Source organism: Callithrix jacchus, chromosome 15 (genome assembly GCF_049354715.1).
Source record: "Callithrix jacchus isolate 240 chromosome 15, calJac240_pri, whole genome shotgun sequence".
NCBI lineage: Eukaryota > Metazoa > Chordata > Mammalia > Primates > Cebidae > Callithrix > Callithrix jacchus.
The window spans coordinates 67,286,175-67,301,970 of NC_133516.1; the positions used below are offsets into that span (position 1 = coordinate 67,286,175).

The window sequence follows — 15,796 nt, forward strand, 5'->3', positions numbered from 1 at the left end:
TGTCTCAAGAAAAAAAAGAAAGAAAGAAAAATGTGTATTTAATTTTTCCCTTCATTTATGTGTTTTCTTTTTTGAACAGAGTCTCGCTCTTTCTCCAGGTGCCAGGCTGGAGTGTAGTGGCGTGATCTCGGCTCACTGCAACCTCCACCTCCCAGCTTCAAGCAATTCTGCCTCAGCCTCCCGAGTAGCTGGGACTACAGGTGTGCGCCACCACACCCAGATAATTTTTGTATTTTAGTAGAGACGGGGTTTCACTATGTTGGCCAGGTCTTGATTGACCTCGTGATCTGCCCACCTTGGCCTCCCAAAATGCTGGGATCACAGGCATGAGCCACCGCGCCCAGCCACTGTTTACGTGTTTTCATATTGCTTGTGTTCATAGTTAGCATTTAAATTACTTCATAATAGGCCGGGTGTGGTGGCTCATGCCTGTAATCCCAGCACTTTGGGAGGCCTAGGTGGGCTGATCACCTGAGATCTGGAGTTCGAGCCTGGCCTAGCCAACATTGTGAAACACCCTCTCTACAAATAACACAAAAATTAGCCAGGCATGGTGATGTGAGCCTGTAATCCCAACTACACTGGAGGTGGAGGCTGGAGGATAGCTTAAGTGCAGGAGTTCGAGGCTGCAGTGATCCATGATCATGCCATTGCATTCCAGCCTTGATGACAATAAGACCTTGTCTCAAAAAACAACATAAAAACACAAACTTCCTTCTGCAAGGGATTGTGCCAGTTTGCAGTGTGCCCAGCTATTTATGACCATATAAATTTGGACTCTATCCATTAATGGCTGTTGTCGTTAAAGAAAAAGTTATTCATTTGATAAATGTGAGGCAGACATCATGTGTCATTGGAAGGAATTTTATTTTATTTTTATGTATTTTTTTTTGAGACGGAGTTTCGCTCTTGTTACCCAGGCTGGAGTGCGATGGTGCGATCTCGGCTCACGGCAACCTCCACCTCCTGGGTTTAGGCAATTCTCCTGTCTCAGCCTCCTGAGTAGCTGGGATTACAGGCACACGCCACCATGTCCAGCTAATTTTTTGTATTTTTAGTAGAGACGGGTTTTCACAATGTTGACCAGGATGGTCTCGATCTCTTGACCTCGTGATCCACCTGCCTCAGCCTCCCAAAGTGCTGGGATTATAGGCGTGAGCCACCGCGCCCGGCTACTTTTAGGTATTTTATTTTGAGACAGGATGTTGCTCCGTTGCCCAGGCTGGTGTGCAGGGGGGCGATCTCAGCTCACTGTAGTCTCGACTTGCTGGGCTCAAGTGATCCTCCTGTCTCAGCCTCCCGAGTAGCTGGGGCCACAGGTGTGTGCTACCACGTCTGGCTGGGAAGGCATTTTAAAAATGACTTGTATTTAGGCTGGGCATGGTTACTCACACCTGTAATCCCAGCACTGCACTTTGGGAGGCCAAGGCGGGCAAATTACTTGAGGCCAGGAGTTCGAGACCAGCCTGACCAACATGGTGAAACCCTGTCTCTAGTAAAAATGCAAAAAAAAAAAAAAAAATTACGCGGGTGTGGCGGCCTGCACTTGTAATCCCAGCACTTGGGAGGCTGAGGCAGGAAAATCACTTGAACCTAGAGGCGGAGGTTGCATTGCCACTGCACTCTAATTTGGGTGACAGAGCAAGGCTCCGTCTCAAAAAGAAAAAAAAAAGACTTGTATTTAATGTGATTTAGTGCCCATATTACTGCTGACACTGACTGTGCAACCTGAGCCTGGAGCATATGAGGGAGACGGCGAGACCCCACGCGCCCATTTAACGACCGTAACGCGCATGCACTATAATCTCGCCGCTGGAGTCGAGGCTTCTGTTTCTATAGCGTGGGAGCAGAGAGCAAACGCCGGCGAGGGCGTGACGTTGCACGGGAGTATCACAGTGCCGGAGAATTCGTGGGTGCCCAAGAAGATGGGTGTGGGCTGGCGGCGCAGGCGCACTGGAGGCCTATGGGGTCGGGGCGCCTGCGCAGTCGTTTTTCCTCTGGCTGCCGCCATGGCGGGACAAGAGGATCCGGTGCAGAGGGAGATTCACCAGGACTGGGCTAACCGGGAGTACATTGAAATAATCACCAGCAGCATCAAGAAAATCGCAGACTTTCTCAACTCGTTCGGTCAGCGGGGCGGCAAGGGGAGGCGGGGAGGAGGGAGGCCGCTGAGGCTGTTGGGCTGGGGCGCTGGGGAGATGCTTTGAGAGGATTCCCGGAGCCTTCGGCTGTTGCGGGTTTTCACTTCCTCCTTCAGGTCCCAGCTTCCCCCTTCCTCCCTGACCCTCAGGCTCCGCTGGACCGTCTCTGTAGGGTCATCCTGCCCTACGCTGAGCTCATGGCTTCTTGCCATCCCCCTGGACCCATTCTACAAGCCCTTTTCCCGGACGCGTCAGGTAGCGTCATCCTCTCTCCGTGGTTCTTCTAAGTGGTCTCCCTGCCTCCTTTATGCTCTGCTTCCATCCCAGTCCCCACTTTGCATTCAAAGTGCGCACCCGAGACCGTGTCAGTGCTCTGTTTCTAGATTGTTGACGGTTTCCCATCTTTAGGATCAAATCGAAACCCTCTAGCGTCATGCCTTTTAGTTGCACCCTCAACCACTCTCTTGTCCATTCCTTCCTGTCTCCTGTGTCTGCTGCCCTGAGAGGGGTAGGAGATGAGGTCGGAGTGATTCCAGGATCTTGTAGAACCTTGGAAGTCCTCTCTGTATTGCTGGTATATAGCTTATAGTAGGTGTTCTGTCTGCTTCTAGCCTGTTCTCAGAGCTAACACAGATCAGGTCCCTTCAGCAGAAAGACATCTTTACCAGAATCTTTCCTAGGCATGGCCTGCTTGTGACAGTCTTAAATTTTTCCTCTGAACAGCAAGCAAAGTAATCGAGACTCCTATCCCTTCTTCTCCAAGCGTTTATTTAAGAGAACTTGGCACTGATTAGATTTTCTTGTGTAATTACAGGATATAGGGACACATCTAGTGAACTTTTCTTCAACTAGTATACTTTGGAAATATTTTTAATGAATTAATTATTTTCTAGCTAAAGGACTGATGGCCTTAGGAGTATAAAGGTGACAGAGCAAGAGATTGTCAGAAAGCATCAGCTGAGAGAGGCTAGATCTTCATATAAGGTCCTCTCTTAAGGCACTGTGGGAGACACAGAATAAGAACCACTTCCTACATTCAAAGAAGTTATAATCTTGAAGATGAAATAATGACAACTTTAGGACAAAGAAGAGCATCATTTTTGTATTAAAGTATTTTCATGCAGGATATATAGGACTGTAATCCGTGGCTGGGTGCAGTGGCTCATGCCTGTAATCCCAGCACTTTGGGAGGCCAAGGTGGGAGGATTACTTGAGCCCAGGAGTTCAAGACCAGCCTAGGCAACATGGCTAGATTCTATCTCAACAAAAAACAAACAAACAAAAAAAAAATTAGTTGGGCATGGTAGTTCATACCTATTGTCCCAGCTGCTCAGGAGGCTGAGACAGGAGGATCACTTAAGCCCTGGAGGTAGTGAGCCATGTTCTTGACACTGCACTCCAGGCCTTGGCAACAGAGTAAGACCCTGTTAAAAAAAAAAAAAAAAAAAAAATTCTGACTTGGATCCTAGTAATGTGATTTTATTTCTGAGAACAGAATTATACTAGTAAACGTTTATTTTTTTATTTTATTTTATTTTTTTTTTAGAGACAGGGTTTCACCATATTGGCCAGGCCGGTTTCGAACTCCTGACCTCAGGTGATCCACCCGCCTTGGCCTCCCAAAGTGCTGGGATTACACTGTGCTTGGCCACTTGTAAAGTTTTAATTCATTATATTTATCTTTGACATAAGTCCTTGTATATCATACCCATTAAATTTATAGTGGATGTGTTTTGGGACTTATCAGGTTGCCTAAGGAGGGGTGCCACCGGCCCAGGTCGGAAACAGAGCAGGTCAAAAATCCTGTGCTGATCAGTAGTGGGATGGCACCTGTGAATAGCCACTGCACTCCAGCCTAGGCAACATAGTGAGACCCCGTCTCTTAAAAAAAAAAAAAAAAAACAGGATTTTTTTTAAAAGATAGGGTCTCACTCTAGCCCAGGCTGGATTACAGTGGCATGATCTCAGCTCACTGCAACCTCTTCCTCCTGGACTAAAGCGATTCTTGTGCCTCCACCTTCTGAGTACCTGGGATTACAGGTGTGCACCACCATACCTGGATGATTTTTTTGCTTTTTAAAGTAGAGATGGGTTTTGGCCATGTTGTCCAGGTTGATCTCAAACTCCTGAGCTCAAGTGATCTGCCCGCCTTGGCCTCCCAAAATACTGGGATTACAGGTATGAGCCACTGTCCCTGGCCCCCCAACAAATTCTAAACTAAGGAATTAGACATACAGAAGCCTAAGTTTTTGGCTCCAAAAGAAATGATTTCCCTTAGCTTAGATCATTATCCTCCCTTAAAGGGATGATAGTGGGCAAATGTTTGGAGTAATTACTAGGTGGTTTTTTAAGATTTTAGAAAGTGAATTTAGAGAAAATAACAATTAATTACAAGTAAATAAGACAGATTTTTTGAGACAGATTTTCACTCTGTCACGTAGGCTGAAGTGCAGTGGTACAATCTTGGCTTACTGCAACCTCCACCTCCCAGGTTCAAGTGATTTTCTTGCCACAGCCTCCCAAGTAGCTGGAACTACAGGTGTGCACCACCACACCTGGCTAATATTTGTATTTTTAGTAGAGACAGGTTTTGCCATGTTGGCCATGCTGGTCTCGAACTCCTGGCCTCAAGTGATCCACCCCTACTTAGCCTCCCAAAGTGCTGGGATTATAGGCATGAGTCACCATGCCTGGCCAGAGGCATATTTTTTTCAATAAAAGTTATGCTATGCCTACCTCTCCTGCCTCCCCTACCATCTCTGCCACTCATGAGATAGCAAAACCACCCTCTCTTCTTCCTCCTCTTACTCAGCCTACTCAGCAGGAAGACAATGGGGATGAAGACCTTTATGATGATCCACTTCCATTTAATGAATAGTTAATATATTCCTTTTTCTGACTTTTTTTTGTTTGTTTTTGAGATGGAGTCTTGCTCTGTTGCCAGGCTAGAGTGCAGTGACGTGATATTGGCTCACTGGAACCTCTGGCTCCTGGGTTCATGTGAGTCTCCTGCCTCAGCCTCCCGAGTAGCTGGGACTACAGGCATGCACCACCACACCCAGCTAATGTTTGTAGTAGAGACAGGGTTTCACCATGTTGGCCAGGATGGTCTCGATCTCCTGACCTTGTGATCCACCTGCCTCAGCGTCCCAAAGTACTGGGATTACAGGCATGAGCCACCATATCCGGCCTCCTTTTCCTGATTTTTTAAATAACATAGTCTTTTCTCTGGTTTACTTTAATGTATATCGTACGTGTGACATCCAAAATATGTGTTAATCAACTGCTCATATTATCAGTAAGGTTTCTAGTCAACAATAGGCTATTAACAGTTTATTTCTGGGGAGACAAAAATTATATGCAGATTTTCTTTTTCTTATTTATTTATTTAAAACAGAGACAAGGTCTCACTATGCTGCTCAGGCTGTTCTCGAACTCCTGAGCTCAGGCGATCCTCCCACCTTGGCCTCCCAAAGTGCTAGAATTACAGGCGTGAGCCACCACACTGGCCTATGCAGATTTTCAACTGCACAGAGGGTTGATGTGCTTAACCCCTGAGTTGTTCAGGGGTCAACTGTAACATGTTTATGATGATATGGTTTGGTGGTATAAAGATTCAATAAGAATTTATTTTGAGGCCAGGCACAGTGGTTCATGGTAATCCCAGCACTTTGGGAGTCCGAGGCAGGTGGATCACTTCAGCTCAGGAGTTCGAGACCATCCTGGCCAACATGGCAAAACTCCATCTCTATAACAAATACAAAAATTAGCCACATACAAAAAAATCTGCCTTTGGCCAGGCACAGTGGCTCATGCCTATATTTTTACAAAATACAAAAATTAGCGCAGTGGCACATGCCTGTAATTCCAAGCTACCTGGGAGGCTGAGGCTGAGGTGTATCACTTGAACCCTGTAGGCGGAGGTTGCAGTCAGCCAAGACTGTGCCACTGCACTCCAGCCTGGTTGATGAAGTGAGACTCTGTCTCAAAACAAAAAAAAAAGAATTTGCTTTGAGGGAGCATGTGAAGTACATGTACAGAATATGTTAGCAATTCTGGAGTCCTTACCCTGACCACAGAGAATCTGCATGGGCCATGTGTTCTGGAGAGAGAACTGTTTTTCTAAGATAGCTAATGACTTTTCCAAATATCATTTACCCTGTGATTCCAGCTGGTGAGAATAGAGTCACAGTCTCCCATGTGAACTTGAGGACATACAATCATAATGTAGTAATAACATCCTAACACTAGGCCTATTCTGTAATTTGGAATTGGTGAAGCTTCTAAAAATAGATGGTTAGAGATTATCATTTTTTATTTTTATATAATTTTTTTCTGGTTTGAGGGATAATATATGCAGAGAAGTATAGAGAAAAAAGAGAGAATGTGGCTATGTTTTAGAAATCTCAGCTTTTATACTAAGCCAACAAATAGCCTGTCTGGTGTGTGTGTCAGATGCTGTGAGAGAGGAATAAATATGAATAAATGGATGTGATACCCACTCCTAAGAGATTTAGAATTTTGCTGGAAAGTAAAACTTAACTACAAAAACAATCCAAAAGAAAGACAGTATTCTTTTTGAGACAGAGTCTTGCTCTGTCGCCCAGGCTTCAGTGCAGTGGCGCGATCTCAGCTTACTGCAACCTCCACCTCCTGGGTTCTAGTGATTCTTCTGCCTCAGCCTCCCGAGTAGCTGGGACTGTATGTGTGCGCCACCATGCCTGGCTAATTTGTTCTTTCTTTCTTTTTTTTTTTTTTTTTTTTTTAGGATGGAGTCTTGCTGTGTTGCCCAGGCTGGAGTACAGTGGTACAATCTTAGCTCACTGCAACCTCCGCCTCCCGGGTTTAAGTGATTCTCCTGCCTCAGTCTTTTGAGTAGCTGGGATTACAGGCACATGCCACCATGCCCAGCTAATTTCTATATTTTTAGTAGAGATAGGGTTTTGCCATGTTGACCAGGCTAGTCTCGAACTCCTGACCTCAAGTGATCTGTCCACCTCAGTCTCCCAAAGTGCTGGGATTATAGGCATGAACCACCGTGCCTGGCCTGACAGTTTTGATTTTTGTAATGCTAAAGTTATATGCAGTAAGTTCAGAGAAGGAGCTGTTTGATAACAGCATTTGTTCCCTAACGAGAACTGGTATTTTGAGTTAAAGGCTGGTGATAATGTTCACATACTTGTGCTCTGGTTTCAGATTTATCCAGCCGCTGAATACTTTTACAGTGTTTTTTATTTGAACCAGCATATACTTACTATGATTTGAAATATGACAAAGGTTTTTGGAGTTGAACATTTTCTATTTCTCAGCAGTGTTTATCCATGTAGGCCAGTTGCATAATATTGTTCTTGAATTCTAATTCTTTACCAGATTGACTGCTAAAACAGAATAGCCATCCAGGAAGGAACCTTCCCTCTCACCTCCTTCCCCAATAATTTTGGTATGTCTCTCTTGATGGGAAATGACAGGTTGTCAGAGATAATATTCATGCTCTTACTCAGTAGCATACCTAATGTGCTTTCAGACTTCCAAGAACCAGACCGAAAAAAGGCTTGGTCCCGTTGGGAGGTTCCGACAGAAAGTGGCATCCGGGAAAAAGGGGATGCTGAAGTGCTCATAGTTAAGCTAGACCTGGGAATTCGAGGAAGCAGCATAAATATAAAAAGAAGAATGAAGAATGTCCAGAATAGGCAAGTCCATAGAGACAAAGATTAGTGGTTCCCAGGGAGCCAGAGGGGTGGCAGAACGGGGAGTGACAGGACTAAGAGGTACAAGGTGTCTTTGGGGATGATAAAAATATTCTAAAAGTAGATTATGATAATAGTTGTACAACTCTGGAAATATACTGAAAACCATTGAATTGTATACTTTAAGCAGGTGAAAGAATGGAAAGTGGCAGAGTTGGGCTGTAAACAGATTTTAAGAAACCTGGTGCAGAAATTACAGCCCCGGAGGCACAGAAGGATGGTAGCAGTATGCATTGGAACAGTGTGATGGGGAAGAACGCCATACTGGGCAGTGAGAGAACTGGGTTCTAAATTCAGCCCTGCTTGGTATGTCCCATCAGTGACCCAACATCGGCCTTCAGCTTACCTAGGCCTCAGTTTTCCCACTTGTAAGGTGAATGGAGTTACACTAGAGTCAATCTTTTGTTCCACTAACATACCAGAATCCATCTTCCTTTTTTTTTTGAGTAAAAATCTATGTACCAGGCAAGATGCTAAGGTTACAAGATTAATAAGAGGCAACATGTTTTTTTTATTCTTGTTGTTTTGTTTTCCAAATGGAATTTCGGCTCTTATTGCCCAGGCTGGAGTGCAATGGCCAATCTCGGCTCACCGCAATCGCCACCTCCTGGGTTCAAGAGATTCTCCTGCCTCCGCCTCCTGAGTAGCTGGGAGTACAGGCATATGCCACCATGCCCAGCTACTTTTTGTATTTTTAGTAGAGATGGGGTTCACCATATTGGCCAGGCTGGTCTTGAACTCCCGACCTCAGGTAATCCTCCTTCCTTGGCCTCCCAAAGTGCTGGGATTACAGGCATGAGCCACCCACCCAGCCAGCAATATGTACTTCTTTTGATTTACTTGTTCTAATGGTGAAACAGACATATAAATAAATTGTGAATTACAAGTACATAAATATTGTTTGGCTTTATAACATGAACAATTTCCATTTCATTAAATATTCCTCAAACTTGTAACTGTTAATGGCTATTTTAATAGTCTCATACATATACTATACTTTTTCAAACAATTCCAATCATAGGCATTTGGTTTTGTTGGTTTTTCACCATCTTAAGTAATAGTGATGCACATTCTTATTTGTAAAATCTTTATCCAAAGGGGGAAGTGATAACCAAAGACCGAGTATGTGAATAACTTACAAATTAGAAATTCAGAGGCTGGGCACAGTGCCTTATTCCTATAATCGCAGCACTTTGGGAAGTCACAGTGGATGGATTGCTTGAGCTCAGGAATTTGAGACCAACCTGGGAAACAAAGTGAGAACCCCATCTCAGCCAAAAAAAAAAAAATTGGCACAGTGGCATCCACCTACTGAGTAGTAGCTATTCGGGAGGCTGAGGTGGAAGGATCACTTGAACCTAAGAGATGGAGGGTGCAGCAAACTATGATTGTGCCACTGAACTCTAGCCTGGGTGACAGAGCAAGACCATGTCTCCTTTAAAAAAAAAAAAAAGCCAGGCGCCGTGGCACACTATTGTAATCCCATCATTTTGGGAGGCCCAGGCTAGTGGACCACAAGGTCAAGAGATTGAGACCATCCTGGCCAACATAGTGAAACCCCATCTCTACTAGAATTACAAAAATTAGCTGGGCGTGGTGGCACATGCCTATAGTCCCAGCTACTTAGGAGGCTGAGGCAGGAGAATCGCTTGAACCCGGGAGGTGGAGGTTGCAGTGAGCAAAGATCAAGCCACTGAACTCCAGCATGGTGACAAAGCGAGACTGTGTCTCAAAAACAAAAAAAAGATATTCATCCATAAATGTTTAGATAAATACAGAAGAGGGAGAATTATCATGTCCATCGGGCAAGACCTCTCAGAGATAGAATTTGAACTTAGCCTTGAAGGAGAATGTTTAGGCAGGCAAGATAAGTAAGATTTGGGCCTAATCAGATGAAAGTCGAGGCAAGATCGGGGTGTAGGATTTGTCAAAATGAATGCTGAAGTGCTTTTGCCAAACAGCCAGGAAATAGATGAAAAGGAAACTCGTTAGCTAAGTGTTAAATCATCGCATGGGAGAGTCTCAACAAATGTTTCAGCCTTAAAAACTTAAGGTTTTTGAGAGATGACCGAACAATATTGGAGGAAAGTAGGAAATAATTACCATGCTAAGATACCTTTTCTCTCATATGTTGCGAATAGTTGGAAAAAGAGTAGTTTCTGTTACAGAAGTTTACAGAGATAAAGATGTTTTAGAGGAAATCTGGTTTCATTTTGGATGAGGTGGTAAAAGAAGATTGGAAAAGCTAGAGGAAGAAAAAGAGTTTTGGCTCTTTTCACAGATGGAATGTGGGCTTTATAGGGTATTTGATGTTCTCCAAGTTTTCTTTAGTTCTAAAAGGCCTTTGCCTCAAGGAGGAGCAGTAGCGATGTGACTTTAATGAGCTCAGAATTCTCAAACCTTCCCTTCCCATATTTTCTGGGGCTTCCTTTTTTTTTTTTTGAAATGGAGTCTCGCTCTGTCACCCAGGCTGGAGTGCAATGGTGCGATCCTGGCTTATTGCAGCCTCTGCCTCCCAGATTCAAGTGATTCTCCTGCCTTGGCCTCCCAAGTAGCTGGGATTACAAGTGCTCGCCACCACACCCGGCTAATTTTGTATTTCTAGTAGAGATGAGGTTTCACCATGTTGGCCAGGCTGATCTCAAACTCCTGACCTCAGTTGATCTGCCCACCTTGGCTTCCCCAAATGCTGGGATTACAGGGGTGAGTCACCTCGCCCAGCCTTGTGTCTTTCCTATTGAGATTCTTTTCTTGTTTTTTATTTTTTTGAGACGGAGTTTCGCTCTTGTTACCCAGGCTGGAGTGCAATGGTGTGATCTCTGCTCACCACAACCTCCGCCTCCTGGGTTCAAGCAATTCTCCTGCCTCATACTCCTGAGTAGCTGGGACTACAGGTGCATACCACCATGCATAGCTAATTTTTGTATTTTTAGTAGAGACAGGGTTTCACCATGTTGACCAGGATGGTCTCGATCTCTTGACCTTGTGATCCACCTGCCTCGGCCTCCCAAAGTGCTGGGATTATAGGCGTGAGCCACTGTGCCTGGCCGAGATTATTTTCTTTTCTTTTTTTTTTTTTGAGACAGAGTCTCACTCTGTCACCAGGCGCCAGGCTGGAGTGCAGTGGCACAATCTCGGCTCACTGCAACCTCTGCCTCCCGGGTTCAAGCAATTCTCCTGCCTCAGCCTCCCGAGTAGCTGGGACTACAGGTACACGCCACCACGCCCAGCTAATTTTTTTGTATTTTTAGTAGAGACGGGGTTTCACCATGTTGGCCAGGATGATCTCGATCTCTTGACCTCGTGATCCGCCCGCCTCGGCCTCCCAAAGTGCTGGGATTACAGGCTTGAGCCACCACACCCGGCCGATATTATTTTCTTACTCTTGCCATGTCCCCAGTCTTGAAACTCTTAGTTTGCCCATTAGTAAATGGCTATATAGCCTTGGTGTATTCATTTGCTATTGCTGCCATAACAAATTACCACACATTTTTTGGCTTAAACCACATAAATTTATTATTTTACCATTGTGTAGGGTCAGAAATACAACACTGGTCACTGGGCTAGCAATCGTCCTACGTTGGCCTTCCAAAGTACTAGGATTACAGGCATGAGCCACTGCTCCTGGCCTGGCTCAAATCAAGGTGTCAGCAGGACTGCCTTCGTTTCCAGAGGCTCTAGGAGAGGGTCTAGTTCCTTGATTATTGGGTTGTTGGCAGAATTTGTTTTCTTGTGGTTGTAGGACTGAGATCTCTGTTTTCTTGCTGGCTGTCAGCTCAGGGTTGTTCCCAGCTTCTAAAGGTCACTTGGATCCCTTGGCTCATGGCTCCCTTCTTCCACTTCCAAAGCCAACAGTGGCAGATTGCATCCCCTTCTCACTTCGAATCTCTTTTTCTTCTATTTCATCTCGACCCTCTTCCTCTGCCTTTCTCATCTACATTTGTGGACTTATGATTAGATTGGGCCCAAATGGACAATCCAGGACAAACTCTAGGATCTCAAGGTTCTTAACCTTAATCATACTTGCAAAGCCCTGTTTCCTCATGTATGATCCATATTTGCAGGCTCCAGGAATTAGGGAAAGGATATTTTTGTGAGACAGACTTTTGCTTTTTTACCCAGGCTGAAGTGAAATGACATGATCTGAGCTCACTGCAACCTCTGTCCCCTGGGTTTAAGCAATTCTCCTGCCTCAGCCTCTCAAGTAGCCGGATTGCAGATGTGCCACCACGACTGCCTAATTTTTGTATTTTTAGTAAGAGATAGGGTTTTACCATGTTGACCAGGCTGGCCCTGAACTCTTGAAATCAGGTGATCCACCAATCTAAGCCTCCCAAAGTGCTAGAATTACAGTTGTGAGCCATTGCGCCAGGCGGTAAAGGACATTTTTATGGGGCCATTATTCACTACTTGCCACACCCGATAGGAAGTTCAAGAGATCCACTCTAAGCAACTGTGCTAAGATACTTCTCACTTACCCACTTCCATTTGTATTCTGTGTATTATATTATTACTCCTCACTGTATCCACTTCCATTTGTATTCTGTTTATTACATTATTACTTCTCACTGTATCCACTTCCATTTGTATTCTGTTTATTACATTATTACTTCTCACTGTATCCACTTCCATTTGTATTCTGTTTATTACATTATTACTCCTCACTGTATCCACTTCCATTTGTATTCTGTTTATTACATTATTACTCCTCACTGTATCCACTTCCATTTGTATTCTGTGTATTACATTATGACTCCTCACTGTATCCACTTCCATTTGTATTCTGTGTATTACATTATGACTCCTCACTGTATCCACTTCCATTTGTATTCTGTGTATTATATTATTACTCCTCACTGTATCCACTTCCATTTGTATTCTGTTTATTACATTATTACTTCTCACTGTATCCACTTCCATTTGTATTCTGTTTATTACATTATTACTTCTCACTGTATCCACTTCCATTTGTATTCTGTTTTTTACATTATTACTCCTCACTGTATCCACTTCCATTTGTATTCTGTTTATTACATTATTACTTCTCACTGTATCCACTTCCATTTGTATTCTGTGTATTATATTATTACTCCTCACTGTATCCACTTCCATTTGTATTCTGTGTATTATATTATTACTCCTCACTGTATCCACTTCCATTTGTATTCTGTGTATTATATTATTACTCCTCACTGTATCCACTTCCATTTGTATTCTGTGTATTACATTATTACTCCTCACTGTATCCACTTCCATTTGTATTCTGTGTATTACATTATTACTCCTCACTGTATCCACTTCCATTTGTATTCTGTGTATTACATTATTACTCCTCACTGTATCCACTTCCATTTGTATTCTGTGTATTACATTATTACTCCTCACTGTATCCACTTCCATTTGTATTCTGTTTATTACATTATTACTTCTCACTGTATCCACTTCCATTTGTATTCTGTGTATTATATTATTACTCCTCACTGTATCCACTTCCATTTGTATTCTGTGTATTATATTATTACTCCTCACTGTATCCACTTCCATTTGTATTCTGTGTATTATATTATTACTTCTCACTGTATCCACTTCCATTTGTATTCTGTGTATTACATTATTACTCCTCACTGTATCCACTTCCATTTATATTCTGTTTATTACATTATTACTTCTCACTGTATCCACTTCCATTTGTATTCTGTGTATTATATTATTTCTCTTTTCAGTGTAGGAGTTATGTGTGTCTGTGTTTGGAGTGACATTAGTCCTAAATGCCAGTCTCTTTTTCCCAGATATGTCATGTCGTTCAAGACTTGCAACACTAAACGAGAAGTTGACAGCCCTTGAACGGAGAATAGAGTACATTGAAGCACGGGTGAGTATGATGGGCAAGGCCATTCCAAGAGAGAATGCATATTTCCACTTACTGCTGACAAAAACCTGAAAGCAGAAACAGTCTTAGGAAACTTAAGCACCGGCCAGACATGGTGGCTCATGCCTGTAATTGCAACACTTCCACTTTGGTAGGCTGAGGTGGGTGAATCACCTGAGGTCAGGAGTTTGAGACCAGCCTGGCCAACATAGTGAAACCCGTCTCTGCTATAAATACAAAAATTAGCCAGCATAGTGGTATGCACCTATAATCCTAGCTACTTGGGAGGCTGAGGCGGGAGAATCACTTGAAGCCGGGAGGTGGAGGTTGCAGTGAGCCAAGATCACACCAGGGCACTCCAGCCTGGGTGGCATAGTGAGACTCGGTCTCAAAAAAAGAAAAAGTTAAACACATTGCCTGGATTTGAACAGGTTTCTGTGACTCACAGCTGTGTTCTTTTCTATTTCTCACTGCTTAGGATCTAAAGTATGATTTTTTTTTTTAAAGATCCCTCTAATATATTTTAATTTATCTAAATGTCAGTTTTCCTTTCCTTTCACAGGTGACAAAAGGTGAGACACTCACCTAGAACAGTGCCGTCCTGCTGCTGGGGAGTTGCTTTACAGAACACAGGCCACATGGGAAAGGCCCCAGCAGCCTTCAGCTCCTTCCTTTCTCCTTAAAGAACAACAGGGCTTATTCTTGTTTTTCTTTTTTCAAAAGTGTGACCTTTGGTCTCTGCCATCTGGGATGTGGTGTGGTATGTGGGGAGAAGTCCAGAGGAACTGTTGGAAACAACATTAGGCATTTTACCTTTTCAGTAACATTTTATAGATCTACTTGTCAATGTATTTGAAATATTCACAGCCAAAAGCCTGGGACTCTTTGTGAAGGTCCTCCCTACCTCTGTCCTTTCTCTCTCTCTCTCTCTCTCTCTCTCTCTCAAACTTTCCTTAAAATTCTCATTGCCTTTGCACTGCTTCTGTGAACAGTCTTTGTCTCCTCCCCACCTTTGGTGGGAAGTGGGGGGCAGTCCTGGCCAAAACACACATGCCCTGGCAATGTGGCTGCCAGAGAATGTTGTTGCTAACCCACCAGTTTCTTGTTGATTTGGGGAGGTCAAGACCAGGCCCCCACTTGGCTTGAAGGGACATTTTCAAACTTTTCTTTCTGTCACTTGGGGTGTCCGTGCCTCTTATATTTCCCTAATAAACTCCTCAATTTTATCTGACTGCTGTGATTATGGTGGGGAGAGGAGCTAGAGATGGGCTTGCTTATTCCACAGAAATGTATATATGGCATTATTATTCTAACATAAAACTTTCAGATATAGCTGTTTGATTCAAAGCCTGGGTGGCTTACCAGCCCAAGTCCCCATGTTTGGACTTTAAGCTGACTAGTGCATCCTGGGAATCAATTCATCATTCAGCACATTTACCAAGTACTTACTATGTAGGCATGTTAAACTCCAATAAAAGATACAGCATTGAATCAGACATGATGCTTACAGTCTGTTGAAATACCAGCATTTACACAATTTAGCCACAATCCAAGGCAGATTATTAGTTTTATAAGGTACACGCTAAATGTCTACTTCTTTGAAAAACAAATGGTTTAAACCAAAGCTTACTTGTACCAACCTACTTGTTAAGGCTTATCCACTATATAGAATCTCTGTTTTAGTCATACAGAAGTCATTATGCTCTGTATACATTAATTTCTCTCAATTCAAATCATGTTTGCCATTCAAAGTCTAGCTCAAGGCAAACTTCCCCCTGAAAGTTCTCCTGGACTTGATTTTTCCATTTAGTATTGCCCTGTTCCTCTTCTTAGTTCCTCCCCATCCTAGCATGCTGATAGTGTGCTTCAGCTCTGGATTTGATCTTGGTATGAATTATTCTCTGATTAGCATAGGCATCTTAGAACAGATATGGACATCTTTGACAAGTGCAGTGGCTCATACCTGTAATCCCATCACTTTGGGCAGGTGGATCACTTGAGGTCAGGAGTTTGAGACCAACCTGGCCAACATGGCGAAA

At 43.5% G+C, this 15,796-nt stretch overlaps 1 protein-coding gene across 1 annotated transcript; it reads left to right on the top strand.

Annotated features, from left to right (window-relative positions):
- The first annotated feature begins 1,988 nt into the window (after positions 1 to 1,988).
- Positions 1,989 to 15,251, top strand: BRK1 (BRICK1 subunit of SCAR/WAVE actin nucleating complex). Its single transcript, XM_008982139.4, has 3 exons — positions 1,989 to 2,127; positions 13,678 to 13,760; positions 14,320 to 15,251. Exons 1-3 carry the CDS (start codon positions 2,010 to 2,012, stop codon positions 14,344 to 14,346), a joined length of 228 nt encoding a protein of 75 aa, XP_008980387.2. The 5' UTR covers positions 1,989 to 2,009; the 3' UTR covers positions 14,347 to 15,251.
- Positions 15,252 to 15,796: the final 545 nt, after the last annotated feature.